Source organism: Tupaia chinensis, unplaced genomic scaffold, assembly GCF_000334495.1.
Source record: "Tupaia chinensis unplaced genomic scaffold, TupChi_1.0 Scaffold000060_1, whole genome shotgun sequence".
In the NCBI taxonomy this organism is placed as follows: Eukaryota; Metazoa; Chordata; class Mammalia; order Scandentia; family Tupaiidae; genus Tupaia; species Tupaia belangeri.
This window is the reverse complement of record NW_006159518.1, coordinates 2,558,455-2,585,458: the sequence shown is the minus strand read 5'-3', so window position 1 is coordinate 2,585,458 and position 27,004 is coordinate 2,558,455. Positions and strand designations below refer to the sequence as shown.

The 27,004-nt window shown below is 45.9% G+C and overlaps 1 protein-coding gene across 1 annotated transcript in view; it reads right to left on the bottom strand.

Annotated features, from left to right (window-relative positions):
- Positions 1-8,213: 8,213 nt before the first annotated feature.
- MLLT10 (MLLT10 histone lysine methyltransferase DOT1L cofactor) overlaps positions 8,214-27,004 on the bottom strand; it is a 292,936-nt gene continuing 274,145 nt past the window's right edge. Inside the window, 9 exon segments of the mRNA XM_027776734.1 lie at positions 8,214-8,766; positions 10,487-10,693; positions 17,392-17,488; positions 19,075-19,321; positions 19,324-19,429; positions 19,561-19,649; positions 20,561-20,749; positions 22,563-22,717; positions 26,738-26,810. Coding sequence (XP_027632535.1) covers positions 8,722-8,766; positions 10,487-10,693; positions 17,392-17,488; positions 19,075-19,321; positions 19,324-19,429; positions 19,561-19,649; positions 20,561-20,749; positions 22,563-22,717; positions 26,738-26,810 — 1,208 coding nt within the window. The 3' untranslated portion in view covers positions 8,214-8,721.

Here is a 27,004-nt window from a genome sequence, read left to right as displayed (position 1 = left end):
CGTCTCGGCCGCCGTGTGTCGCAGGGCAGAGGGGAGCGGGCTGCACTGCCGGCTGCGGGCAGCCCGCGTCCCCGCGTCCCCGCGTCCCCGCACCGTGGGGGCCGGCCTCTGCTAAGACAGCGGAGCCCAGTTCCACTCGGAGAACCCGAGGTGCCGCACAGCTCGGCTCGGAGACACGTCGGCCTTGCCCTGGGGGGACACCAGGGGAGGCAGCACGACCCTCGGGGAATGGCGGCCGTGCCCACGTGGACACGTCCTGATTAATCTGCCCCCCCCCCAAGTGGGCCAAGGCCACAGCACAGACGCCCGGGTCGGAAACGGGAGCCAAATCCTCCTGACCGCGCGAGCGGTGCCGCCTCTCCGTCTGCGGCCGCGAAGGCCCCGCGGTTGTCAGTGTCCCCGCGGTTGTCAGTGTCCCCGCAGCCGCGGAGCTCGCTCTGCCACCGCCGAAAAGGCCAGAGAGCTGGCCAGCCGTCCCGCCAGGTGAGGACACGGCCGTCTACACCTGGGCCAGGCCCTCACCCACGAGCGGCCCCCGACCTGTGACCGGCTTCCGGATTGCTGCATTTGCTGTGTTTGCTCCGGGGTGCACGTGCTCACTGGAAACGGGGTGTGGGGGTGGGCTGGGAGTGCGGGGTGGAAGGGCCCGCGCCCCGTGAGAATGGCCACGCCACAGTCCCTTCCCCCATTCTCCTCTGTGCCTGGCGTCACTTGTAAGCGGTGGAGTCCACACGTCAGTCATGGGATCCACGTGGGGATCCCCACCGCCTCTGGGCCACCCGCTGACCCGGTTCCTGGTTGAGCCCCCAGCCAAGGGCCCTTTGAGCTGGCCACACCACACTGGTTCCAACGTCATTGTAGTGAGGTCCCTGAGGCCGGCCAAGGAGCGTCCTCCCTTAGTTCCTGCGCTGATCGCGGTGAGTGACTGACCCTGCGCTGTCCCCCTGCCCCCAGAACCACTCCTGGTCCTGGTCACGTAACCAGGTGTCGCAGGGTCATGTCCAAGAGGTATTTCCAGACAGACCCATCTTTTTCTTTCCTTTTTCAAGATAGATTTTTTCTATAGGGTATCTTCACTCTCCAGAGAGACAGAGACAGAGAAACAGAAAGCAAGAAGTCACACCCCCCGGAGAGAATGGTCACGCGGCAATCCCTTCTCCTCCATTCTCCTCTCGGGATCTTGGGCACACACGCACACGTGCCCAGCGTGAGTTTTAAGGTGCCACCGGGTCTGGGACTCGAACTGCGGGAGTCCAGTGATATAACCACGATGCCATCTGCTGGTCCCCCGCCTCACCTCCTTAGGCCAGCGTGCCGGCTCTGTTCAGCCTCGCAGTCTTTGGGGCGAAGTGAAAGGAAACAGCCTGCAGTTCTTGCTCCTCCCGAGTCCTCACCAGATGGCCCCTCGACCTGCTCATCACCTTACTGTCCCCGAGGTCCCGTCTTCAGCCTCCTCCTCTTCCCTACCTCCCTCACCCCGGGACTTACACCCAGCCAGTCTGGGGAGCCCAGCTCGTGGCAAGCCCCTCTGCCCTGAGCACCCACAGCATGGTCTCTGTTCCCGGCCCTCGTGTCCTCCCTCGTGTCCCAGATACCCGCAGTTCCCTGGAACCGGCTCTCAGGGTCCCTGTGCAGCAAGCAGGCCCGAAACCCTCCACAGAGCCCAGCGCGACCACGCGGCGAATGAGAGAAGGCGACCATACCCTTCCAGAAGCCTCTGACAAGGCTGCAGCATGCCCGCCCCCTCCAACCTGGCCTGCAGGGAGTCACTGTCCCCAGGAACCCTGCTGTGCCTTTCTTTCCCAGGAGGTGTCACAGGCCTGGGCTTGTCACCTTGCCACAGCTCCACAAGCAGCAGGGAAGGGCAGGGCCACAGAGGGGAGGGAGCTGTGACACAGAATGACCAGGTCCCTTGGGAACAGGGAACTGTGACACAGACTGACCAAACTGACCGCCTAATTGGACCCACTAGCGAAAAACTAGTAGGGTCAGGAGTTGTGGACTCCCTCATGTGAATGGCGGTTCGCGTCTCAGGGCTGGCGGCTTCCTCACTTTCCCTTTGTGACCAGAGGGTTACATTTTAAAATAATAGAATTAAAATAATATATTTGTTTAAAAAGTGAACAAAATACAAAAGGTGAACTCAAGCCACTTGAAGCGACTAAGGGCTCTGAGTTTCCAGCAACGACGGGCTGGGTCACCCGGGCTGTTTACCACCAGACCTGTGTCTTCCACAGCCCCCTCTGCCCCCCGTTCTCCCGCCTTTTTTTTTCTGCCCCCTTAGCACCTCACGGGCAGGTGTCCGGCCTTCCTGGGGCCAGCACAGCCACAGCTGCAGATCCGACCCAGGCTGGCGCCCTCGCCCCTGGGTTCCCACATGTGCAGGTCAGCGAAGGACACTTCGTCCCCGCTGTGGTCCAGGCAGGCCGTGGTGCGGCCATTGTGCCCACCGTGGGCTGAGCGCCAGGGCACCCCCAGGCAGGCGAGGCCGGGCTGGGTGGCTCAGCTGGATCACAGGGACCTGCAACAGGCCAGTGTTTCCAGCAGGGGGCACCCCACTGTGTTCGGCCCCCACCCTGCAGTCCCCTTTTCCAGCCGGGAGCCCTAGAAACTGCACTCCAGGCGGCCTGGGTCACCTCCTCCTCTGGCAAACCTCGGCCTTGCTCCTGGGTGCCCCCAACGGGCACCCCTCATGCTGCCTAAAACGAGAGGGCGCCCCACCCCTGGCAGCCCCGCTGACCCCGGCTGACGCTGTGGGAAACTGACCTACAGCAAACGATGCAGTTTTCCAGGATCCTTCCTGCATGTCACCGGAAGTGACAAAAGCAGGCCAGATTTCCAGCATATACTTCATTCAACTACGCTGGGAAAAGACGAGCGAGAGGATTTTAAAATCAGACGCGTGGGGACCAGCAGGTGGCGAATCAGTTACGTCGCTGGACTCCCATGTAGCTGACCACGGTTTGAGTCCCGGACCTAGCTAGTGGCTTAAAACTAGCACCGGTGTGTGCATATGTGTGTGTGTGCACGCACGCGTGTGTGTGCACCCCAAATCCAAGATGATGAGGAAAAGGGATGGCAGCACAGCCATCCCCCTACTCCCCCAGGGTGATTTCTCGTCTGTCTCTCCAGAGAACACAAGCACCCTATAGCAAAAATCTCTCTAAAAAAAATAAATGTTCGGCAGGCAGTGGCGTGGCGCTTAGGGTGCCCGACTCCCACATGGCCACTGCGGTGCAACTCCCGGCCCTGGCGGCTTGCCTTCTCACTTTCTCTTCCTCTCTCTGTCTCTCTCTGGTGAGTGCATGTGACTTAACAGCAAATAGAATTCTTCTTTATAAAAAATAGATGCTGGGGACCAGCAGTTAGCGTAATGGCTATGTCACTGGACTCCCACGTAGTCGACCGCGGTTTGAGTCCTGGACCCGGTGGCTTAAACTCATGCCGGGCACGTGTGCGTGAGTGCCCAAGGTCCCGAGAGGAGAATGGAGAAGAAGGCATTGTGGTGTGTCCATCCCCATGGGGGGTGATTTCTTGCTATCTGTCTCTCTTTCTGGTGAACGCACGCGCCCCATAACAAAAACCTCTCCAAAAAAATAATAATAATAAATGCTGTGTATATTTTAATATGCAAATTTCCTGAGGGTGATAAGAGGACTAGGAGGATCCTTTCCTTTTTCCTGGTCTTCCCATTAATTTTTTTTTTATTTAATTTTTTTTTTGAGAGGTTTTTGCTATAGGGCACATGCACCACCTGGAAAACCAGAAAGACAGAGAGACAGAAAGTGAGAAATCACCCCCCAGGGGAGATGGCCACGCCGCAATCCCTTCTCCTCCATTCTCCTCTCAGGATCTTGGGCACGCACGCACACACACCCGGCGTGTTTTAAGCCACCGGGTCCAGGACTTGAACCACAGTCAACTACATGGGAGTCCAGCGACATAGCCATTACGCTAACTGCTGGTCTCTGGTCTTCCAATTTTTAACAAAGTGATCAGGATGACTTTCGAGGTTTAAGCTATGCAAATACTGCACCCAGCTGCACGCGGGGTGTGGAGGAAACCGACTTGGAGAACGCCGCCTTGCTCTCGCCTACAACCATGATGCGGTGTGGAGCTCCGGACCCCAAAACAGCCAGTGAAGTCCGGGAAAGTGAGGTGGGGAGGGTGGGGACCCGGGAGGAGGTGCCCCCTGCGATTTACTCTGGGGCAGGTCTGCTCTCAAGAGCCAAAGTCCCGGCGGAAGGAAACGTGCGAGACCCCGACAGGGCCGCAGGCACGGCGGGCATGAAGACCTTCCCCACCCGGCTGCGAACAGGGTAGAAGAGCAGAGTAACTTAAGAACATGATTCCCGGGGCTGTGCCACCGCGAGGGGGCGTTGCGAGTCGGAAGGCCTCCCTGGCTACGCGGGGCACAGGTGCCCACACCGTGAGGCTGCTGAGACCGGTGGGCCGCAGCACGGGCCCAGCTCAGGTGCGTTCTCTGGCTGATAGAGTAAGTGAATACACTTAAAAAGAAAAATTTTGGGCCAGCTCCCACATGGCTAATGGCAGTTCGACTCCTAGCCACAGAGGCTTGAAAAACATGCCAGACACATGTGTACGCATGCCCAAAATCTACTGATAATGAAATGGAGAAGGGATTTCTCCCCCTCTGGCCAGTGCATGCGCATTCTAGCAACTAAACAAGAAAGTTCCAGGCCCAGCCAGCGGCTGCTGGTGGTGAAGGCAGTGGATCCCACGTGGTGATACGCAGTTCCAATCCTGGACCTGGTGGCTTGAAAACACGCCAAGAGCATGTGTATGCACGCCCAAAATCCCAAGAGAGGACCAGAGGGGAAGGGATTGGTGTGTGGTGTGTGATCATCTCCCCTGGGGGGTAATTTCTCAACACCCCCCCCCTTTCTCTAGCAGGCACACACACCCTATAGCAAAAAGAAAATAAAATCACCAACTCTTACATTTTTAAAGAGATTATTATTCAGTCTGACCAGCGAGAGTCAGAGACAGGAAGAGAGAGAGAGAGAAGGCAAGTTGCCAGGTCTGGGACTCCAACCACGGTCAGCCATGTGGGAGTCCAGAGCCTTAACCACCTCACCACCTGCTGGCCCCCAGCCGTGGCTTTTCTGTTAGCATTTATCTTAATGGACTAAGACAAATGATATTTTTCTCATTGAGATTTCTGGTCACAAGGATATGACCCACATAACAAAAGCAGAATGACATTTCCCTGTAGGGTACCTCGCGCTGCAGTTCCCAGGACCTCTGTGCCTGTGGTGGGGAGAGTACCACCTCCGCCCTCCCGCTTGGCTGAGAACAGCCGGCGGCGGGCTTTCTGGCCTGTGTTCCCGGCACTCAACTTGCCCCACGACGTGATCAACCGCACAGCTCCGAGGCACGGAGTCCAGGGCGAACCTCTCTCCCAGGGCCAGGGCCAGCCATGAGGTGAGGCTCTTCAGCCCCTTCCCAGGGCTCCGGGCACATACGCCAGCCTGCCAAGGCCGGGCGGCCCAGCAGCAGTGCAGGCTGGCCGGGTCTACGCACAGGCCTCTGCTAAGGCAAAGCTGCAGAAGTGGGTGCAGTTATGCGGAGGTGAAGGGCACCCTGCGGGAACACAGTGCGGAGCCAAGTGACGTTTCTTTTTTTCTTTTTTTTATTCATTTACTTATTTATTTTGATCAAAGAAAGAGAAAGTGAGAAAGCAAGCCACCAGGTCCGGTACTTGAACCAGGGTTGGCCATATGGGAATGTCCAGCACCTTAACCACCACGCCGCCACCTGCTGGTTACTTGGCGTTTGAAAATTGAGGAAGGAATTAACCAGTCGCCTGTCATTTTAGAGGAACAATTATGTCTTAGACTTTGGAGAGAAGATTTTAGAGAATCAGATCATTATTTTTCATTTGTGTATAAAAATGTTCCCAGGAACCCAGAAATTCACGTAATAAAGAGGCTAGTCCCAGTTTTTGTTTGTTCAATTTTTTTTAAGACATGGGTATCATTTTATTTTGGAGATTTTTTTAAAAGAATTATTTTATTTATTCATTCATTTTAATTTGACTGCGCGCACACGCGCACACGCGCGCACACACACACACACACACACACAGCAAATCGACAGGTTCCAGGACTTGAACCGTGGTCAGTCATGTGAGTGTCCGGCATCTTAACCACCATGCCACCTGCTGGTCCCTTATTCATTCAACTCTTAATTATTAAGACCAAATTACACAGTTCAGTGTACTCTGATTCATTTAAAGTCTAAGATTTAAGTTCGAATTTTGTAGAAAAAGATCTTTAAATTTCTACTGGGCATGTGTGCTGGGCAGAGAGGGAGGGAGAAAGCACCCCCTACTGGGGTGTAGTCTCGCTGCATCCCCTTCTCCATTTTGTCAGGATTTGGGGAATGCACAGACACGCCCCTGGTGTGTTTCGGAGGGAGCTGGGAATCAAACCACAGTTAGTCACGTGGTATCGGCTTTCCACCACAGCGGCTGAGCCACTGTGCTGCCCCGTGTGGTTCCCATGCAGTGCTTCTAGTGAAAGCTAGCGTCGACAATATCTGGGCTGTGTGTGTTTTCTTTCTCTCTCTCTCTCCTCTCTCTTTCTAAGTTTTGCTACAGGGCATGAGTGCTCACCAGAGAGAGCGCTAGAAATCACCCCTCAGGAAGACAGCCATGCCACAACCCCTTCTCCAGTCTCCTCTCAGGATTCTGGGCACATAACACACGCCCGACTTGTGTTTCCAAGTCACTGGGTCTGGGACTCAAACCATGCAGGCAGCCATGTGCGATCCAGCACCTTAAGCTCCGTGCTATCGTTACTGAAAACCACCACTACTTTATGAATGTGCTGTGGTGTGATCTCGTCAGGAACTTGCTTTCCTTTTCTCTGCACGTGACTATGTCCCTCTAACCCTGCAACAGCATGTTCAGAGCGCACGCTCTCACCTGACGCTCAGTAGTCTCAACACAGGCGTGTGCTCGGCACGCTCGGGCGGTCACCCCCGGGTCCCGACGACTCCAGGTGCACTACGCCAGGCCTCTCCAAACAGTGCCAGCACAGAGTATAAACATCAGTAAATTTTTATTAACAAAAACTTTGTACATTTTCTTTTAATACATGTAGAATTTTACATCTAGGTAAAATAACAACACATTCAAAATTTACCATTTATACAAATTGTTACAGAATAACAACCAGTGGGTTAAATAAGTAAAATAAACCACACTGATTTTTTTTAATTATCTACAAAAGATTTGACTTTCTTTAAAATTCCCCTGAACATATAAAAATAAATTAATTTTACTTTTCAATTAAATCTACCAATTAGAAATATTACAAATCAAAATATCAATGTTATCTTATGAATTTTTCACAATACAAAACAGATTCACAAACCTTATTTACAGAAATGAGGTAAGAACTGTGCAATGTTTAACCAAGAGACATATTGCAGAATTAACGTGTTCTTCCAGCTGAGTACACAGTGGAGGTCTAAAGACAGCTGGGTCCTTTCCACTAAGAACTCCGCGTCTGCGAGCAGCTTGGTGACCGCGTCCCAGCTGCTGGATGGAGCTTGCTCGGCCACACCGTCACAGCAAGCGCGGCCGCCCAGCGTGTGAGGCTGGAGGGCGGGTTTCCCTGTCGCGGAACTGCGGTGGGAGGGTTCGTCTTGTTTTTAACAGTCAGTAATGGAGTTACTGAAATAAAAATACATATTCTTACCAAATCCACTCACTTTCTTGAGACTCGCCAGTGGATAAATACCCAGGTAAGTTCTGCCTGAGCTCTGCAGTGGCATCGCGGGTGGTTCACAAAGGCGGAAGCACGGGGAGGGCTGCGGCGGACACGCTCCTGCTGCTGACCAGGGCGGCCCGCGGCCAGTCGTCTGCTGGCCCCAGCCGCTTCCACACAATGGAGGTGTTAGTAGGCACTTGTTCAAGGCCAAACCCGACCACCGGAGTGGCCCCTCTCTCTGAAAAAATGTCTTTCACTATGAATTGATCTGGTTCTCCCAGCAGCCTTAGAACTCTCACTTAACTCAAGGTTTCTTTAAAATATGAGGTTCTTAACACTAAAGAAAAAGCATTCAACAAAAGAAAATTACCTTTAGCAAAAACAGACGTCACCATCCTAACTTGATTACCAAACTTGGCCAAATTCCATTAGAAAGGAAATTTTTAAAAACAAAGATGATGACCTATATACTTGCAATATTTAATCAATAAAACTCCAGGAGAAGTGGACAATTTCCTCAAAATTTGCTTTTAAGATCTGGCTCACAGAGCAAACATACTATATAACCCAAACAAGATCGTATTTCATGTTCCAACTTGTACAATAAAATCCAACTGTTTGTAAATGGATCGAGTCTTGCTATTCATCTCCAATTGAGAACAAACTAGCTGTACATCAGCCACACTGAACTTTTCTTGGGTTGCTAAAACTCACTGCGTGTAAATTTTTTCATCGACAAACATTAGTTACTAAATTTTTTTTAAAAGTTCAAAAATTGTGGGTGTGGGGGTACAGGCATTCCATCTCAGTGCAACGAAGCAGCAGGTTCAAGCCTCACAAGCACGTCCTTGTGGCAACGAGCCCTCTGCCGCTCGTTTCGTTTCTTGTTGCGTTTCTTCACAGCGGGAGGGGCAGGACCGCCACAGCAGCCAGGTGAGGGGCTGGGACAGCAGGACGGCGACTTCTAGATGTTTTCCAAGGGTCAACTTTTCTCTTGAGCTACAGGCCCAGTTTTATCACTAAGTCTCTATAGTTAAAAAACAACAACAAAATCAGATGCATTAGCAAAATCCATTTTTGGCCAACTTAACCAAAACTGTACACATACGGTTATTCCTTTTTTTCCCTGCAAGCAGGCATGGCAACTTTTTAGCACAGTGTAAAGACATGAATTTACTGGCAAAGTCTTAAGAAACATCGAATCCAGCAGTTTACAAAGATGAAGCAGATGGTGTGCTCACTTCAGGGCCAGGACTTTCAAGGATGAGTGTAGAATTCATCCTCCAAAATCAACTTTTCCACAGATACAGTAACAAGGTATTGTAGAAAATAAATTTTTCATAGACTCAGGAAGTTAAGAACTCTGATCCTATACCTGCTATCTGCCCTTCGAGCATGAATCTCTTTGAGGCAGTTTCCTTTCGCCCGATCTAGGGAAAATGGGGCTACGACCTGTTTCAGATCGCCGTCACATAAGCCGCTGCATCTAACAAGGACGCCTGGCACGTGGCGGGTACTCAGGAAAACACTCCCTCCCATCCCTGCTCTCCTGAATTATCCACTCAGGGATCTATTTTTACATTATTTACACTGGTGGTTTCTCCACTAAAAAATACATTCATATTGTATAATTCAGAGTTCACACTTCACTGAAAGAAAGAGTGGGGAAAACAGTAAAAAACAATGTAAATTAACACAGAATTGCTGAAGTTTCTCCTGTCAGTAAACACTGCAGGGGATGAGGTCTGGCATGACAGTATTCACAATCAGAAGTCAGCGAGACCGGGGCAAACAGAAGCAGTGAGGAAGTCATGGAAAACAACAGTCCTCTGCGTATTGCAAATTAATTCTCCTTGCTAAATACGAGCTAAACTTTCTCTAGACCAAAAGCACAGTAAACAGAAAACTTTCAAAGGAATGGGAATAGCCAACCCTGTGACTTTAGACACTTTCATTTGCCACGTCTTCCGCCTCATCCTTTCCTCCTTCCTTTTCTCGAGGCCCAGACTCCATTCTATACCAATATCCTTCCTCTAACAGGGTTCTGCCCTGAACTGGCATTTAGGGCAACTTTTACACTCCGGTAAATTAATAGAAAGAAACAGCCTTAAGACGTGTGCTACTGTCTGCGTAGAATACTGTTCCTGTATCCACTGTTAACGTATCTTAATTTTCGCACCGAAAGGTTTGATGCTACCTACCACTTACATAAAATAAACAATTTAAAAATTTAAATCCGATGACAAATATGACTGTGATGAGTATACAATTAGATCACTCACCCTAAAATTTAAATTCAAACTTTATTATAACTTACAATAAAGTTAAATAAATTCAGTTTTAAAAAGCACTATGGAGCAAACTAATAAAAATATTTCTCAATTACGTAGACTGATTCTGTAACGAAATGTAATTGAGCAAAGCTTCTCAAAAACACCAACTACTGTCTTTTGATCAGACTGTCTCACATAACTTGCTAAATAGAACATGCTCATTTTGAAAACTGCTGACTTATGTAACAGCCTTCAAACTGCAGGTGCAGATCCAAACTGATGTACTTGCAGGACAGACCAACTGGCCTAGGTCCTTTGTGTTTACAATACCTGCTGGAACAACTGGAGTTAGGAAATTTCCAGGAGGATGATATATCTAAAACAAAGGAAGAGGCTGGAGAAGGAGCACCTCTGGCTAGCCAACACACAATGCTTTTTATTATGTCAGAGGCCGAACGAGGGACGCATACTCACTGTTACTTTCTGACTTGCACTGTCTCCGTGGATGCTGAGAAATGGGTTGGTGGTGGCTGTGTGAAGTGGGGGCGCCTGAGTACCTGCAAGAAGGTTGTTTATCGGTATTTGTGTCGGCCCGGGGATCTGCAGCTGCTGTAGTTCAGGCTGGTGGTGCTGCTGGTGGTGCTGCTGCATTAACTGATACAGAAAGGCTTGATGCTGTTCCTTAGGCAAAAACACGTGGGACAAAATGAGTTCCCAGACACAGAACTCAGCCGTCAGTACAGCCCACTGTGACACTCTCTTCTTCAATGTCAGGCATTTAAGGGTCAGTCACACACACTGCTAAGAACACAAGCCTCGCATCTAGGACAAGATGTCGCACTAGACGGGAACCACCTATGAAATGCCAATATCACAGTGAACACCTGATTTTCAAAACTGGCCCAACCACAGGAGAGCTCCATTCAAAGCAAGTTACCCATGAGGACCGAGGGGCACAGCGACTCAGGTCAGTCTCGAGCCGTCTGTACTGGACTTCAGAATGCGCCATGTAGGTCTGACTTCCCACAGTCCTGCTCACGCTCCCAGCAACCTTAAAGGGCACCTTCTGGTGTAGTCACAGGTGCCCTTCGCTGCAAGCATGTGCCCACCACGTGCTTCCTGAGTGCCCACTAAGTACCAGAGACTGTTTTAGGTGCTGGAGACAGTGGGGGGAGGCGGGAGGGGAGGGGAGGGACAGACAACCAGCATGTTTGAATGTGATTACTGCTCAGGGTAAAGGGAAACAGGATGTGTGAGAAACGCTGATGGGAGCAGATCCCTAATTTTAAATACTGACGCTCCCCAACTTACTAGGTTCAATTTACAATTTTAAAAGATATTTATTTATTCATTAATTTACTTTAGTTTGACCAGAGGAAGACAGAGAGAGAGAAAGTGAGAAAGCAAGCCATCAGGTCCAGGCATTGAACCGTGGTCAGCCATGTGGGAGTGTCCAGCACTTTAACCACCATGCCACCTGCTGGTCCCCCAATTTACAATTTTTTGACCTTACGAAAAGTCAAAAGCATTCAGCAGAAACGATACTTAAAATTAGTAACTGGAATACATTTCAACTTCAGTGTTACTGGGACGTAATCCGGCCGTCCAGGAGCGGCTTGTACTGCTCAGGCAGGTTTCATCGCCAAGTTAACCCCTGGACAAAGACTTGGAGAACAGGAAGTAGCCAAGCGGATGTGGGGAGGGAACAGCCAGTGCCCAGACTGACGCAGGAGCATCTGGGCCATGACTCTGGGCCAGCAGGAGTCTGCTGGGCTGGAGAAGAATGAGTAAGAAGGAGAGCGACGAACGCGGGCTCCTTGAGGTAGACTGTGACGCTCTGGCTGTTACAGTGAAACGGGAAGCCAAGGGGTGATCGTGAGCGAGGTGGGACAAATGTGACTTTAGGGTTTCTTGATGGAGTCGGTGTGGGGTGTCAGAGAAAGGTAAGAAGGCAGGGTTTTTGGCTGGAGCTACTGGGGCCAAAGTTGCCATCGGGCCGCGGTGGAGAAACTACAGACTGGGCGAGTCTAGGGCGGCAGATCAGCCGCTGAGCTTTGGAGATGTTAACTGTGAAGTGCCTTTGAAGACAGGCAAGTGGAGTAGAAGAGTAAGCAGCTGTGGACAGGAGCCCGAGGTTTTAGAGAGTGGCCTGGGCTGGGGTGGTAGCTACCAGCCCACATTTACTTAAAGACATGGCTGGAGGAGACAGCCGAATTCTGAGTCACTTTCAAGTTTAGAGGCTAAAGAGAAAAGCCTTCTGAAAAGATGCTTTAAAAAAAAAAAACAAGAATGACCAGTTCAGTAGGGGAAAAAAAAAAAAAAAACAGACACTGTGGTATCTTGGAAGCTGAGGGAAGAAACTGCTACAAAGAGGAAAGGAGATTGACACGGTCAGACGCTGCTGCCCGGCCAGACACACGAAGGCTGCCACTGACCACAGTGTCCACTTCCACCACCAGGGCCTACGGGAGCAGTAGGGGAAAGGGCGGTGGCCCTGGGGACAGGCAGGCCCCACAGGGGCTTCTGAGGTGGAGGATGGATCGCAGAGCGTGCTTGTGGTCAAGTTCTTGTGACATGAAAAGATTTCACCCCCACATTGGAAAAAGTAGAGTTTAAACCCCTTAAGTCCTCAGAATCTCTGAGCAATAATTAGTATCAACCATGTTCTAAAAATGCTACATTTATATAAGCTATTACTATTATTAAAAGGAAGAGACCCAAATAAACAGTACTTCACATCACAATGAAGAGACAAGAGAACAAGATCACATTTTAGTGTGTTTAGAAGTTTATATACATGGGGCCAGCAGGTGGTGTGGTGGTTAAGGTTCTAGACTCCCATATGGCAGTCTGCAGTTCAAGTCCCAAACCTGGTGGCTTGCTTTCCCACTTTCTCTCTGTCTTTCTCTGGTAAAATTAAAACATAAATAATAATAACAAATAAAATAAATATATCATTTAAAAAAAAAGTTTATATACATTTGGGGTTGGCAGGAGGCCTGGTGGTTAAGGGCGCTGGACTCCCATATGGCCAACCATGTCTTGAATCACAGACCTGGAGGCTTGCTTTCTCATTCCCCACCCCTCACACTATCCCTCTCTGGTCAAATATAAATAAAATAAAATAAATATGTAAATAAAGTTAAATGAAATAATTCATTAAAAAAAGTTTATATACATTTTATCTTTATATCACTGTGAGAACAGTGAAAATCATGATTCAGAATGAAAATGAGCATTTTTCTTTTTTATTTTTTTTGAGAGATTTTTGTTACAGGACGTGTATGTTCGCTGGAGAGAGAGACAAGAAATGAGAAATCACCCCATAGATGGGACCAGAAGTTAGTGTAATGGCTATGTTGCTGGGCTCCCATGTAGTCGACCGCAGTTGGAGTCCTGGACCCGGCGGCTTAAACTCACACCGGGCGCGTGTGCGTGCGTGCCCAAGATCCTGAGAGAATGGAGGAGAAGGGACTGTGGCGTGGCCATCCCCCCCTCGGGGGGTGATTTCTCGCTTTCTGTCTCTCTCTTTCCAGCAAACGCATGCGCCCTATAGAGAAAACCTTACCCAAAAAAGAGAAATCACCCCTCAGAGAGGATGGCCACACCGCAATCCCTTCTCCTCTCAGGATTTTGAGCACGCATACACATGTGCTTGGCGTGAGTTTCAAACCGAACCATGTGGGAGTCCAGCATCTTAACCACTGTATACCACCTGCTGTTCCCAAAAATGAGTATCTTCAATACATCGTTTCTTGTCAGAATTCTTTTCTTGCAGGATTCCTGGTTTACATACAATCACACACACTGAGTACTTTTACCACAGCGACACTGTATGTAGTGTAAACAAAGCCTGCCACCTTGTGATAATTAACAACACATTTCCCCAGCAGCCAAGGAAATGGAGTGTGTTGGGAAGAAGAGGTGAGGCTACACCCGTTGGCCAGCACCTCTTGCCACCACTCCCCTCCCCCGACTCCTGAGGCTGGCCCTGTCCTCGCTCTTGAGCCAGGCAACCCCACTCAGTGAACTCTTTATCCCTTTCTCCAAGAGACCTATTTCACTGCTTCTCTGCCTCCTGACCATCAATATCACTCTCCCCCACACTTTGCTAATGATTTTATTTCTCTCTTTCTCTTTTTTTGTCATAGGTTGGGTACATTCACAAGGGGGGGCTGAGGGAGGTAAAGCAAAAAAATCAGATGCCCACGCCGCTATCCCTTCTCCTCCATTCTCCTCTCAGGATTTTGAGTATGCACGCACATGTGCCTGGCATGATTTCCGAGCTGCTGAGTCTGGGGCTCAAACTGTGCTTGGCCATGTGAGAGTCCACTCCCTTAACTACGGCCCATGCCACCTGCTGGCTTCTTAATTAAGGAAATTACCAACATTAAAGGTAGGATTTCCTCACCCTTATGCCATTAGATCCCACCCCTCCCAAAGAGCAGCCCAGCCTGTGGTGTTTCCAGAGAAATGCTGTTCTCATCTCCTTTTCTTAAGAGGGCTGTCCCTCTAGAACCCGCCCCCCAACACACACACACCGGGAGTACACACAGGAGCAGACAAGCCCCTGTACAGCACGTCAGTCTGTCTCCTGTGGTCCATTTCCCTGCTTTATAGTAAAATATCCCAAATTGCCTACACTCTACCCTCACTTTTCCTTCTCTTGTTTTCTTCTGAACAACTTTAATAAGGTTTTACAGCTACTGAACAAAAACTGCCTTTACCAAAAACTTCTAGACAAGCAAACCCAATTAATGATCATTTTTTTTGTGGGGATGGGGTGTCAATCCTTCATTTCCTCCAGTTGACTCCTCCTTTCCTAAAAGCATTTCTTTCACGTGGCCCCTAAGACATCACTCAACTCGCTCACTAGCCACTCGCCTCACCGTCCTTTACCGGCTCATCCTCCTGGTCTAGGCGGCCAGGGCTCGCTCCGTCCTCACTCTCTAGGAGACATGGCACAACTTGCTGCTCTCGGCATTATCTACCCCCATGAAGCCCAAGCTTCTATCTCTAATGGCATCTCTTCCCAGGACTCCAGCCTCGGCTACAACTGCCTGGTCTACATTTCACTTCTTAAAAGCCTCAATTTTAGTATGAGCTGATGAAACATTTGTTTTCCCTCCAAAACTGGCTTCCTCCTATTATTCCACATCATGGTAAAAAGTCAACATCCAGGGACCAGCAGAGGGCCTAATGGTTACGTCGCAGTACTCCCATGTAGTCAGCCATGGTTCAAGTCCTGGACCTGGCAGCTTAAAACATGCCAGGCCAAGTGTGCGTGTGTGCTCAAAATCCCGAGGGGAGAGTGGAGGAGAAGGGATTGTGGCATGGCCATGCCCCCTGGGGGGTGATTTCTCACTTTCTGTATCTCTGTCTCTGGCGAGCACATGCACCCTATAGCAAAAATCACTCTAAATAAATAAATGAATAAAAGTCAATAGCCAATTGTTCAGCATTCTTTTTCTTTTATTTCTTCTAAGTGTTGTTGGTTCTACCCTCAAAATACACAACTTGAGACCATTTTTCACTACACAGTCTACACTATCTTAGGATGTCAACCCCATCTCTTACTTAGACCATTCTAAAATGGGACTACCCCTTCCTGTTTTCTATTTTTGCCCTATCACGAGGCCAGACAGTACTGCAGTGGTAAAATGCCATGGTCTGCATGGCAATCCTAAATGAGAAGATTCCAGATTTAAATCCACAGAACCCTGAGTATACTGGGCACACACTCAGGGCTGGCTAAAGTTGGGCTGGAATGTAGAATCAGAACTCTGTTGGCAGTTCTGTCTCACTCAAAGAAGGAACAAACTTTTTTAAAAATGTAAATCATGTCACTGTTTTATTTAAAGTCCTGGGGCCACCATGTAACATGGTGGTTAAGGCGCTGGACTCCTACATGGCCGACCATGGTTCAAGTCCCAGACCTGGTGGCTTGAAAATCACGTGGGGTACATATGACTTCAGTGTACTCCCAGGAGAAGGAGAAGAGGTTGCAGTGTGGCCATCCTCCCTGGTGGGTGATTTTTCACTCTCCTTCTCACTGTCTCCCGCCAATGAGAGCACAGGGCCTATGCCAAAAACCTTAAAAAACAAAAACAACAGCAGCAACAACAAACCCTCAAATTCTTTTTCTTTTTAAAGAGAGATTTTTACTATAGGGTACGCGCACTCACGAGAGACACAAAGACAGCGAGAAATCACTCCCAGGGGGGATGGCCATGCCTCAATCCCTTCTCCTTTATTCTCCTCTTAGAATTTTGGGCACATACACACATGTGCCTGGCTTAAGTTTTAAGCCAATGGTCTGGGACTCAAATCACAGTCAATTATGTGGGGGTCCAGCAACATAACCATTATTCCATCTGCAGGACCCAACCCTCAAATGAAACAAGATTAACAAGATCGGGATAATTATTAAAGCCAAGTGACAAAGAGAGGGATATAGGGGCTTTGGTGTATTCTATTCTCTACTTTTAGTACACCTGAAAACGTCCATAATAGGAAGGTTTGTGCGTGTTTGTTTTTAAAATTACCAATAGCTTTCCATCACACCTAAGATAAAATCCAAATGTCTTGGCACAGGTCAAAAAGACACTCCCATGGCCTTCTAGACCATGGTCCCTTGGAGCCCCTCTGCTCCAGCCTCCCTCTCTGCTGCAGCCTGTAGCCTGCCCTCTCGTCTCCAACACATGGCACAGGCCTGGGTCCTTCACAACTGCTGCTCCCTTTACCTTGGATGTGCATTCTCTCATCTGCCCCCTAAGTCAAAAGGCGTATTTCTCCAGGTGCATGTGTGTGTGTGTCCAAAAATCCTGGGAGGACAATGGAATGCTGCATGACCATCCTCCTGGATGGGTGCTTTCTCACCCCGCTCCCCCACCCCCAGCCTGGTCTCTCTTCAGCAAGTGCATGCACACTATAGGAAATAAAAAGCATACTCCTTCAACTTGTATTCAGCTCTGTGCTCAAAAGCCACCCCCTCAAAGAGGATAGATCATCCTATCCACAGTGGTCCTCGTCTCACTGCTTTATTCTTCTTCTCAGAGTTAGCAGTACCGAGGACCAGGTACTGTCAATCTGCCCTATGAGAATGAAGAGCATGAAAATATAGACATGTCTTTATTTCTCACCCTATCACCAGTGCCTACAACAGTGCCATGTCACATGTTCTAATGTTTATAAATGAATAAATCAATGTGACATCACTACAGGTACCACAGATCATACCAAATGGCAAGAAAAACTTTTTGGATTATGCATTCAATAATGTTATTTCACAAATGAGTAATCTACACCCCCACTGAGTATCTATTATAGCTTAGAACACTTGTTCCTAATAAAAAATATTATCAAAAGGAATAACTTACTGGTGTGAGTTGTTGAGAATTTAACAACTGCTGAAATTGCTGTTGATGAATAAGTATTTGTCTTTGCTGGTCAGAAAGTAATCCTAGTCCTGAGGCACTGAAAAACGATTAAAATTCTTACTTTCCACTATATACTGCTAATGTATTTTTTTAATGTAAAATGAAAGACTTTTCCATTTGATGTTTAATAAACTAACAAGTTTTTAATCATATACTTTTGAAAGCAACTATGTACAAATTATTTTTTTGTATCTGAGGGGACTTCAAAAAGTTTGAGTAAATGGAATGTACGAGCTTTTCTGATACAAAATTTTTGAAATCTATGCACTTTCTAAAATCATATGCATTTTTACATTAACAGAATTCACTTGGAAAGAATTTCTTTTTTACTATAGACCAAATAGCACTAACTTGTTTTGTGTAACGGAATTTACATGACTTACTTTTAATTATTCAAAGATAATTTGACCCGGACTGGTCCCATAGTGCAGTGATTAAACACTACCTAGAGAATGGGCTCCCATATTGCTAACTTAAGTTTGAGATCAGATTCTGGTGGCCTGAAAAATACACCAGGCATATGCATGGTGTGTCTGCCCCAACTCTTGACAGGATGGAGAAATGGAGGAACAAGGATTGAGGCATGACCACGCTCACAGGGGGTGCTCTCTCTCTCTCTCTCTAATGAGAGCATATGCCCTCTGACAATTTGAAAAAAAAAAAACAAAACATAATTCGACCTACATCAAGTAACAAGAAAGAATCTAAACATAACACCGATTTCACCTAGCCTTTTGTCATGATCCCAATGGTCAGTAAAATCAAGCAACAGTAAAAAGAGGCCCAGCCATGGTGGTGCAGTGGCAGGGTGCCGCCATGTAGTAATGGAGCCATCGGAGAAGGTCCCAGGTTTGACCCGAGCATGGCAGGTACGTCTACGGAAGGTAGGGGTGGGGTGAGTGTGCATATCGCAGTGCAGTGAGACCCTGCCAGGGAACTCATGTGTCTATCCATCTGTTTCTCCCTCTCTCTCATGAAAGAAAGTTTAAAAAAAAAAAAAATGAGAGAGCCAGATGAAATAGCTGACGAGTGCCCACTGCAAATCCATTTCAAATGATTTATTTACCCAAAGTGTGTTTAATAACAACATGATTTGGTCCCCTTATTTTGAACAAACATTCAAATGAAATTTCTGTACTATAAAATCAGTAAGTCTCAATTCCTGCAAATTCAAGATAAATATTTGATTTTCGCCCTACAGCAAAATATAGCAAAGTGATTAGACAGCTAACAAAATTACATAAGTTTTAAGAAACCAATATTGATATTTGATCCCCTTTACAATATTACCTTTTCTCAGAATTTATAATACATAGACATAATATACAAAGGAATAAGAAAAATGAACATTTAAAACTAGTCATCACAGATCAAGACTAACATTTTCAACAAAGAATATATTTAATATTATTAAAAGCAGTTTAAATTTGTTTTAATCTGAATGACTTCAGTTTCTAAAATAAATATCCTGTGGGTATAATATTCTTAGTTTAAAAGTTTTGATTAGATTATCTTAAGAGTACATTTACAAGGAACATGTCAAAAATCCAAATCTAAAGCACAGATAACACTGGCACTACATTGCACTTGAAGACCCCAAATACATTTAAGTGAGTTTCTTACCTGTTCGTCAGTGTGGCTGGCATTGGATGTGTTGCATTAGGTGGTACAGTTGTGTGAGTGAGGGGAGTGGGGTTCTGGGATATTGTGACAGGGGTCTGAATAACCCCATTTAAAGCTCCTACAATGCCATTAATTGCCAGCTGGCTACCTGGCAAAGCTCCAATTATCCCACCCACTGCAGACACGGCAGGGATGGTGGGTGTTACGGTCTGCATTCCGCTACCTAGTGCCCCCACGGTCACACCAGCTGCACTCCACTAACTCCTGAGCCTTGCTGAGCTGGACTCTGCCCAGCAGGAGGTGGGGTAGAAAGAGCTGATGAACTACTGGTGCTCTGTCCACTGGAGGTCAAGTCCTAATAGAAGAAAGAACAGAAACTTCAGTTGTAAAGAACACAGCAACACTATTTAATTTTAAATAGTTTAATGAAAATACTATTACTCACAAGTAAAACATGCAAATGAAAACAATAACAATAAGATTTACCTGATTTAATACTGGAAGAGAATTATCAGGTAAAAAACTGTTTCCTATATGAGGGCTCTTACTGCTGTTCAAGGAATCAGTAGTAGGAGCTAGAATAATAAAAGACAAAAATAAACCCATTTACCCTCTTAAATTACATTATGCATAAGATTAAAGGCTTATATAAAAGCTTATGATGAAGCCTGTATTAAAAACACTTTAATATTAAAGTCTTGCTAAGACCAGTTTAAATGGGGGGGGAGAGCTATTTCTATTGAATATAATAGCTTTAAATCCTTAATGAGATCAATATATATTTAAATATATTTTACCACTGAATTACGTATTTAAGAGCAAATTCAAGTCTATCACTTAATAGGCTTCTTCATGCTATTCTAAAATAATCCACCCAGCCAACCCTACAGCACAGTGGGTAAGCACTGTGCTTTGAGAGCTAAATCCCATATGGAAAACCACAGTTCTAATCCTGGCTCTGGTGACTTTAAAAAAAAAAAAAAAAAAGCCAGGGACGTGTGGGAGCATGCCTAAAATTCTAGAAAAAGAGGGGAAAAGGGCTGTAACATGACCATATTCTGTGGGTGCTTACTCTCTGTCTAGAGATACCCTCTGGCAATTAAAAACATAATAACCTCATAACCTTTCTTTTTTAAGGGCATGTGTGCTTGGTGGAGAGAAACAGAAAGAGGGAAAGTGAGAAATCCCATGGGTGGATGATCACATCATAATCCCCTCTTCCTCCATTCTCCTCTCAGGATTTTGGGCATGCACGCACTCACACAGCCAGTGTGATTTCCAAGTGACAGGGTGTGGGACTCAAACTGTGGTCAGCCATGGGTAAGTCCAGCACTTTAACCACCACACTACCTGCTGGAAGCCCCCATCGTTCCTTTTCCTCTTCATGTAACTGGTGGCTAGTTATCACTCACTTATTACACACATGACATTAGATATCTACCCCATTTTCTTCAGATACAAAGTAAGTACTGATAGTCTCACTTACCAGTCTGTGCTGAAAATGCATGCACTGGATGAGACGGGCTAGGATTTGTTGTTATTGTTGGAAAAGGCACTGAAAGTTGTGCATTTAATAACTGAAGACGTTCCTTTTTGGCAGTCAAATTTTTAATTTGCTCCTCTAATCTTCGATTTTCCACTTGAAGTTGGTGTAATGACTTCAGCATTCCTAAAACTAGCAAACATGCATGATTTTTAAAAAGCTTCAGAAACATACTCACACTATGTTCCCCACGCACCACTGCACCCAGCATGGATGATTTTTAATAAAGACAAGTCATGCATAGGCCTAAGTATTTTATGGACATAGTGTAAATAACCTCAGGAATACATTAAAATCAAAAGAAGAAATTCTATAAAATATTTCTAAGTGATTAGGTTTTATTCCTGGATTTATATGTAGGTATAAATGCCATTTATATTTGTACATTTATAAACATAAATATACCTTTTGGAAACTCTGTTGCTAAAAAAATCCCCAACAAGGTTCGGGTAATTTCTATTGTCAAAGAAAAAAATGATGACGACATTTTATTTTCATCAAAATAAAATCCTAATAAAAAATTCAAAGTGCCTGCCACTACCATTCACTAAAGTCTTATTTACAGTGGAAAGGATCACACACCTTTTACCACAATAAAGAGCACTCCTTTCTGTTTGCTTGGTTAAACTACTGCAGCCACAGACACCAGGCAGGGAGCCTCCAATTCTAGTTGCTCAGCATGTCGCTCTGCAGGTCCCCCAGCAGGGGGCGCTGTGAGTGCACCCAGCTACCGCTATTCCCAGAGAAAGGCAATATCTCTGGGAAACGGGCTGACACCCAGTCCTCCTCCATCACCCCAAATACTGATTCACTCCTTCACGACCTGGATCTCCCAACTGACAACGTACAGTGCTGCTATTAGGCCACAGCGATGGGCACTTTAAAAATTCTATGTGTTAAAAAGTTTTACTTGGTTAACATGACCTCAGGGGCCTTCAAAAGTCACCACTCCACTGGTACAGACACATACGGTCATTTCCCAATGATTTAACTTTTATCCCTCCTCTTCAAAATCCCACAGAAACCTTCAGTGCGCCCAAATGAGATGCAGTAAGGCTAAGCTAAACCTGTCCTCCAGCTATTGCGTTTAAAGGATTATCCCGGCATGAATTTTTTCTCAATTAGCATTTTTTGGTCAGGGCTCCATTCATAAAAATACAATTTTATGGCACTTGGTTCACCAACAATAAGCAGAATGTTTTGCTTTAATAAAATAAAGCAACTAGTGTTTATAACCAAAATGATGAAAAGTACCTATTATCCCCCTCCCCCGAAAAAAGTATCCTTAATACCAGCACCAGGCCGCTACTCCAGCTACCTGCCACCTGGTGTAACTCCACTACATGGGCATCTTCACCCACAGCGCCAACATATAAAACCATAAGGATACTAAACATGTACACACAATATGTGCTATGTAAGATAATATAATTTAATATATGGTATGCTAATTATATACATGTAAAAGTGCTGGATGTACTTGATTGATTAAATACACTTTTAAACACTGATTCTACAGAAGGGAGCAAGTTTTCCTCAAACAACTGAGCTCAGGATGTTAGTTAAACTGCAAATGGTAACCAGCTAATATGCAGTACTTTGTATAAGCCAGGCAATGTTCTTCCATTTTCCATCTGCTCATTTAATCCTCACAAGTCTCCAATATAACCACATTATAATTCTCAATGCTACTAATGGAGGAGACCAAAGAACTTCGTAACTTCCCAAGGTCACGCTAATAGCAAACACACAGGATTCGTGCCCAACCAGCAGCACCGTAGAAATCTATTAAACCACTACTACATTATACCTTCTCACCATGCTATGTAAAAGTACGTCATTTCATTACTTCTTGACGAAGTCACGTTTGCATCCATTCATCTGCGTGTCCATCCAACTGTCCACCTATCCATCTTTATTTAAAGATAAGAAAATGCGTACTTACTGTCACTAGGAGTACCCTGTTCTAATAAAAATTGCTGTCCTTCACTCCACTGCCTCTCCAAAAGCTGTTCTATGCTGGCTGCTACTGGAGGCAGATTTTCCAAACTGCTGTTGCCTGGTTGATCATAGCGAATCTGTAAGCTGCTTACAGGAGACCTGTTGAAGACATTAGTGCTCGAGTTAAAAACAACGGAATTGCTTTCAAGGAGACTGCATTAAAATGTCATACGTTACCTTACACGGACCCCTTTTTCCTGTACAAGTTTTCTAACACCAGGCTGCCCAAACCAGAGTATCAGGTTCCTGAATTTATAAAAACCACAATCTATTCTAAAATTGAGAAATTATCATTCTTCCTTAACAAATTATAAAATCAACAGAATAGCTAGTCATCCTAAATAATCAAAAGCCACTAGAAGATGTAAACTCACTATCCACAATCTCTCAAACACACTGTAAAAGAAAACTGGTATGCCTTTATTAGATGAAAGAGAGAAAGGTAAGTTCACAAAGACTGCAAAATAATTAGCCAGAAGAGTTCCACTATTCTGCCTTAATATATCTATCACAATGACACTGTACAACTATAATGCTAGAGAAGGTCTTCAGATTTAAAACCAACAAAATCTCAAATACCAGTAAAATGAAATGTTTAGCAATTTTGAGCGGACTTCTGTCATAAATTCACAATCCCTTATTTTCAAGTACAGTCATGGGCTGTGCCACCTCTGTCAATGGCACACCACACACCTGATGGCAGCTCCCCAAACAAGCTGTGCCAGGAGTGCACAGGCGACCCCATGGAGGTCTGTGTGGGTATGCTCCATGACGCTGGACAACAACGAGCTGCCTGGCGATACGTCTCTCAGACTGTATCCACACTGCTGAGCAACGTGTGCTAGCTGTATTTACAGTAGTAAGGCACATTATTAAGGCCAACACAGTTTTTCTTTGAGCCTTTTATACAAATATTTCTAAAATGTCTTGGATCTGCATGCACTTCAAATGATAAGCACTTAATCAACCCTTCCAAAACAAATACTTCTTTTATATTTAAGAAGAATGTGTTGGGGGACCATCGGATGGTATAATGGTTACGTCACTGGACTCCCACATAGTTGAACGTGGTTTGAGTCCCAGACTTGGCAACCTAAAACTCATGCTGAGAGGGAGACCAGCAGATGTCATAATGGTTACACTGCTGTCCCTCATAGTTGACCATGGTTTGCGTCCTGGACCAGGTGGCTTGAAACTTACACCAGGCGTATGTGCCCAAAATCCCAAGAGGAGAACGGATTGCAATATAGTCATCCCCGTCGGGGGTAATTTCTTAGTGATTTCTCACTTTCTGTCTCTCTGTCTCTTTCTGTCTTTTTGGTGAGTACATGCACCCTATAGCAAAAATCTCTCTCTCAAAAAAAATAACTTTCTGGGCTAGCCAGTGGTGTTGAGTTTAAGGCACTGGATCCCACGTGGCCAACTGTGTGGTTCGGAGTCCTGGACCCTTGGCTTGAAAAACACATTGGGTGGGGCTAGCAGATGGCGTAATGGTTATGTTGCTGGACTCCCACATGAACATAGCTCAAGTCTTGGGTATGGTGGCTTGAAAATCTTGCTGGGCATGTGTGTGTGTGTGCATACCCAAGATCCCAGGAGAATGGAGGAAAAGGGACTGTGAGGTGGTCATTCCCGCATGATTTCTCACTGTCTGTCCCTCTCTCTCCAGCCATCACACAAGCCCTCTATGGCAAAAACCTCTTTAAAAAAAAAAAAAAGAAAAAAAATAAGAAAGAAAAGAAAAGAAGAAATACTGAATAAGTAAAACACTGTAAAGAAAAAAATACATGTACACTGGGTGCATGTGGATGCATGACCAGAATCTCAAGAGGATACTGAAGAAGAAGTGACTGTGGCATTACTGTCCCCCACTGGGGGTGCTTTCTCACTTTCTTTTCTCTCTCTGTCTCTGGTGAGCACACACACGTTAGAGCCCCCTAAATGAAACAAAAAGAACATGTCATGTTCTCTCATCTACCTTTTGTCTTAAATTAGTAAATGTGGTCATTTCTGGCCTCTAACCTTCATTCTAACAATGCATTAGTGAGTGCTCCAATATAATTATATAATCTTCACAACAACCTAGTGAGAAGTCAAAACCTGGCTTATTAGCTCCATTTCCAAATGAAGAAACAAGATGGGACATCAGTGACGTGTCTAAAGTCACTGCTGATTAAACAACAGAGCTGTGGTGACAAATAGGGTCTTCTGACAACCCCTCTGTGCTTTTGCCATCGCCTTAATAATTCTTCTCTACAGAAATCTCTAAGAGCCAGCAGGTGGCATAGCGGTTAAGGCGCTGGATCCCACAAGGCCAATTCCTCGATTTGAGTCCTGGATCTGGCAGCTTGAAGTCACTCTAGGCACTTGTGTGTGTGTGTGACCAAAATCACGAGAGAATGGAAGAGAAGGGATTGTAAAGTGGCCATCCCCTGTAGGAGGTGATTTCTCACTTCTCTGTCTCTCTTTGGTGAGTGCACATGCCCTCTGGCAAAAATACCAGGAAAAAAAAAAAAGAAAGAAAAGAAATCTCTTTAAATTAGAAGAGATTTCTAACTACCATTAGTTCGCCAACAAGTTAAAAAATAAGGCTCTACTAGACATACCATGAACAAATAGAAAAGTGAGGGGTTGCTGTAGTAACCTCTGTAAAGAAGATTTTCCTGACCTGAAATTAGCGAAATAGACCAACAACTCAGATAGTCATGGTTTGTCATAGCACAAAGCTTTTCGTTTTTAACAAAAATTCTCCCATACTTGAAAAAAAGACAGAGAATGGCCTTTTATTCCTTGTGTACCATTCCTGAGGTAAAGTTTACATAATCAGACTACAGAGAAAACAAAGTAGGATGTACAGAAGTTGAAAAAAAAATTAATAAAAAGTCAACACTAAACTTCCATTCTCTTGTATAAATGGACACAATATTCCATACCAGCATTCCTCCCATTTAAAGCAGAAGGAATACACAGTTCCATAACCTCAACATTTCTTAGTAAATGGTATCTGAATACTGCCATCTAATATCTAAGATAATTTTGAAACCATGTAATACATTTTCTATGGTCTGATTCAAACAATTAAATAACCAGGGGGAGTTCAGAAGTCTAACCCCAAGAGGTTGCTACTGAAATATGAACTAGGGACTATGGGGGTTCACTGCATTGCCCACAACAGAGTGAAGGCTGGAACCCAAAGTTGAGATGCTTGAGTCTGTGGCTTTAATGGATTTTAAGACTAATGAGACAAGCCTGTGGTGGGTAGTTAAGGCGGCTAGATGCTTAATGGCTGAATACAATTCCAGTTCTGGACCTGGTGGCTTAAAACACATGCTAGGTGCATGTGTGTGCACGCCCCAGATACTGACAGGATCGAGAAAAAGGAGAAGGGACTGCAGTGTGACCATGCTCCATGGGGACACTTTTTCCCTCTCCCCATCTCTTTCTTTGGCAAGCACACTTGCCCTTTGGCAAAAATTAGAGGAGAGAGAGAGAGAGAGACTATTTTATAACCAAAATCATTACCCAATCAACTCATTAAAGTACCTGCAGCTACAGAAACAAATGTTGAAAGTAAAAGAGTTCTGGGACCAGCAGTTAACATAATGGTTATGTCGCTGGACTCCCATGTAGTCAACCGCAGTTCGCGTCCCAGACCCAGTGGCTTAAAACTCACGCTGGGCATGTGTGCGTCCATGCCCAAGATCCGAAAAGGAGAATGGAGAAGGGATTGCGGTGTGGCCATCCCCCCTGGGGGGTGATTTCTCGCTTTCTGTCTCTCTGTCTCTCTCTCTCTGTCTGGAGAGTGCACGCGCCCTATAGCAAAAAAAACTCTCCAGAAAATAAATAAAATAAAATAACAACAACAAAAAAAAAAAATAAGAGAGTTCAAACTGATTGGAAACCGAAGAAAAATTATTTCTTTTAACTTAGAATCTAATCATGTGCTTAAATTAATATTCAAATTACTTTAGAGCCATTTTTCTGGAATGTCTAGACAAGCTTATCTACAGAATGCTTTCATAGCCTCACAAATATACATTCCCCTGAAACAAGATAACAAGTTTCTAAATCTCAGACATTTCCTTCCCCTACTTTGCAGGGTAACCAGCACTTGCTTACCGGGGTGAAAGACTTCCTCTGGGTGAGCTTCCTCTGCCAGCCAGGCTGCGAGTATTGTCTCCAAGATCTTGATCTGCAATGTAAATATTTCAGAGCTGATAAAGTGACTCTCAGTAGATAAGAGTTTTTTAAGCTCTTGCTCTGATTTCTCCCCCAAAACATACATTCAACCTTTACCCGTCTTTGCAGTTACTCTAAAAGCAGAAGATCTACCACGTTGTTAGCTTAGAACTGGTGAACTGTGGCACGTCAGGCGTTGTCCCTACA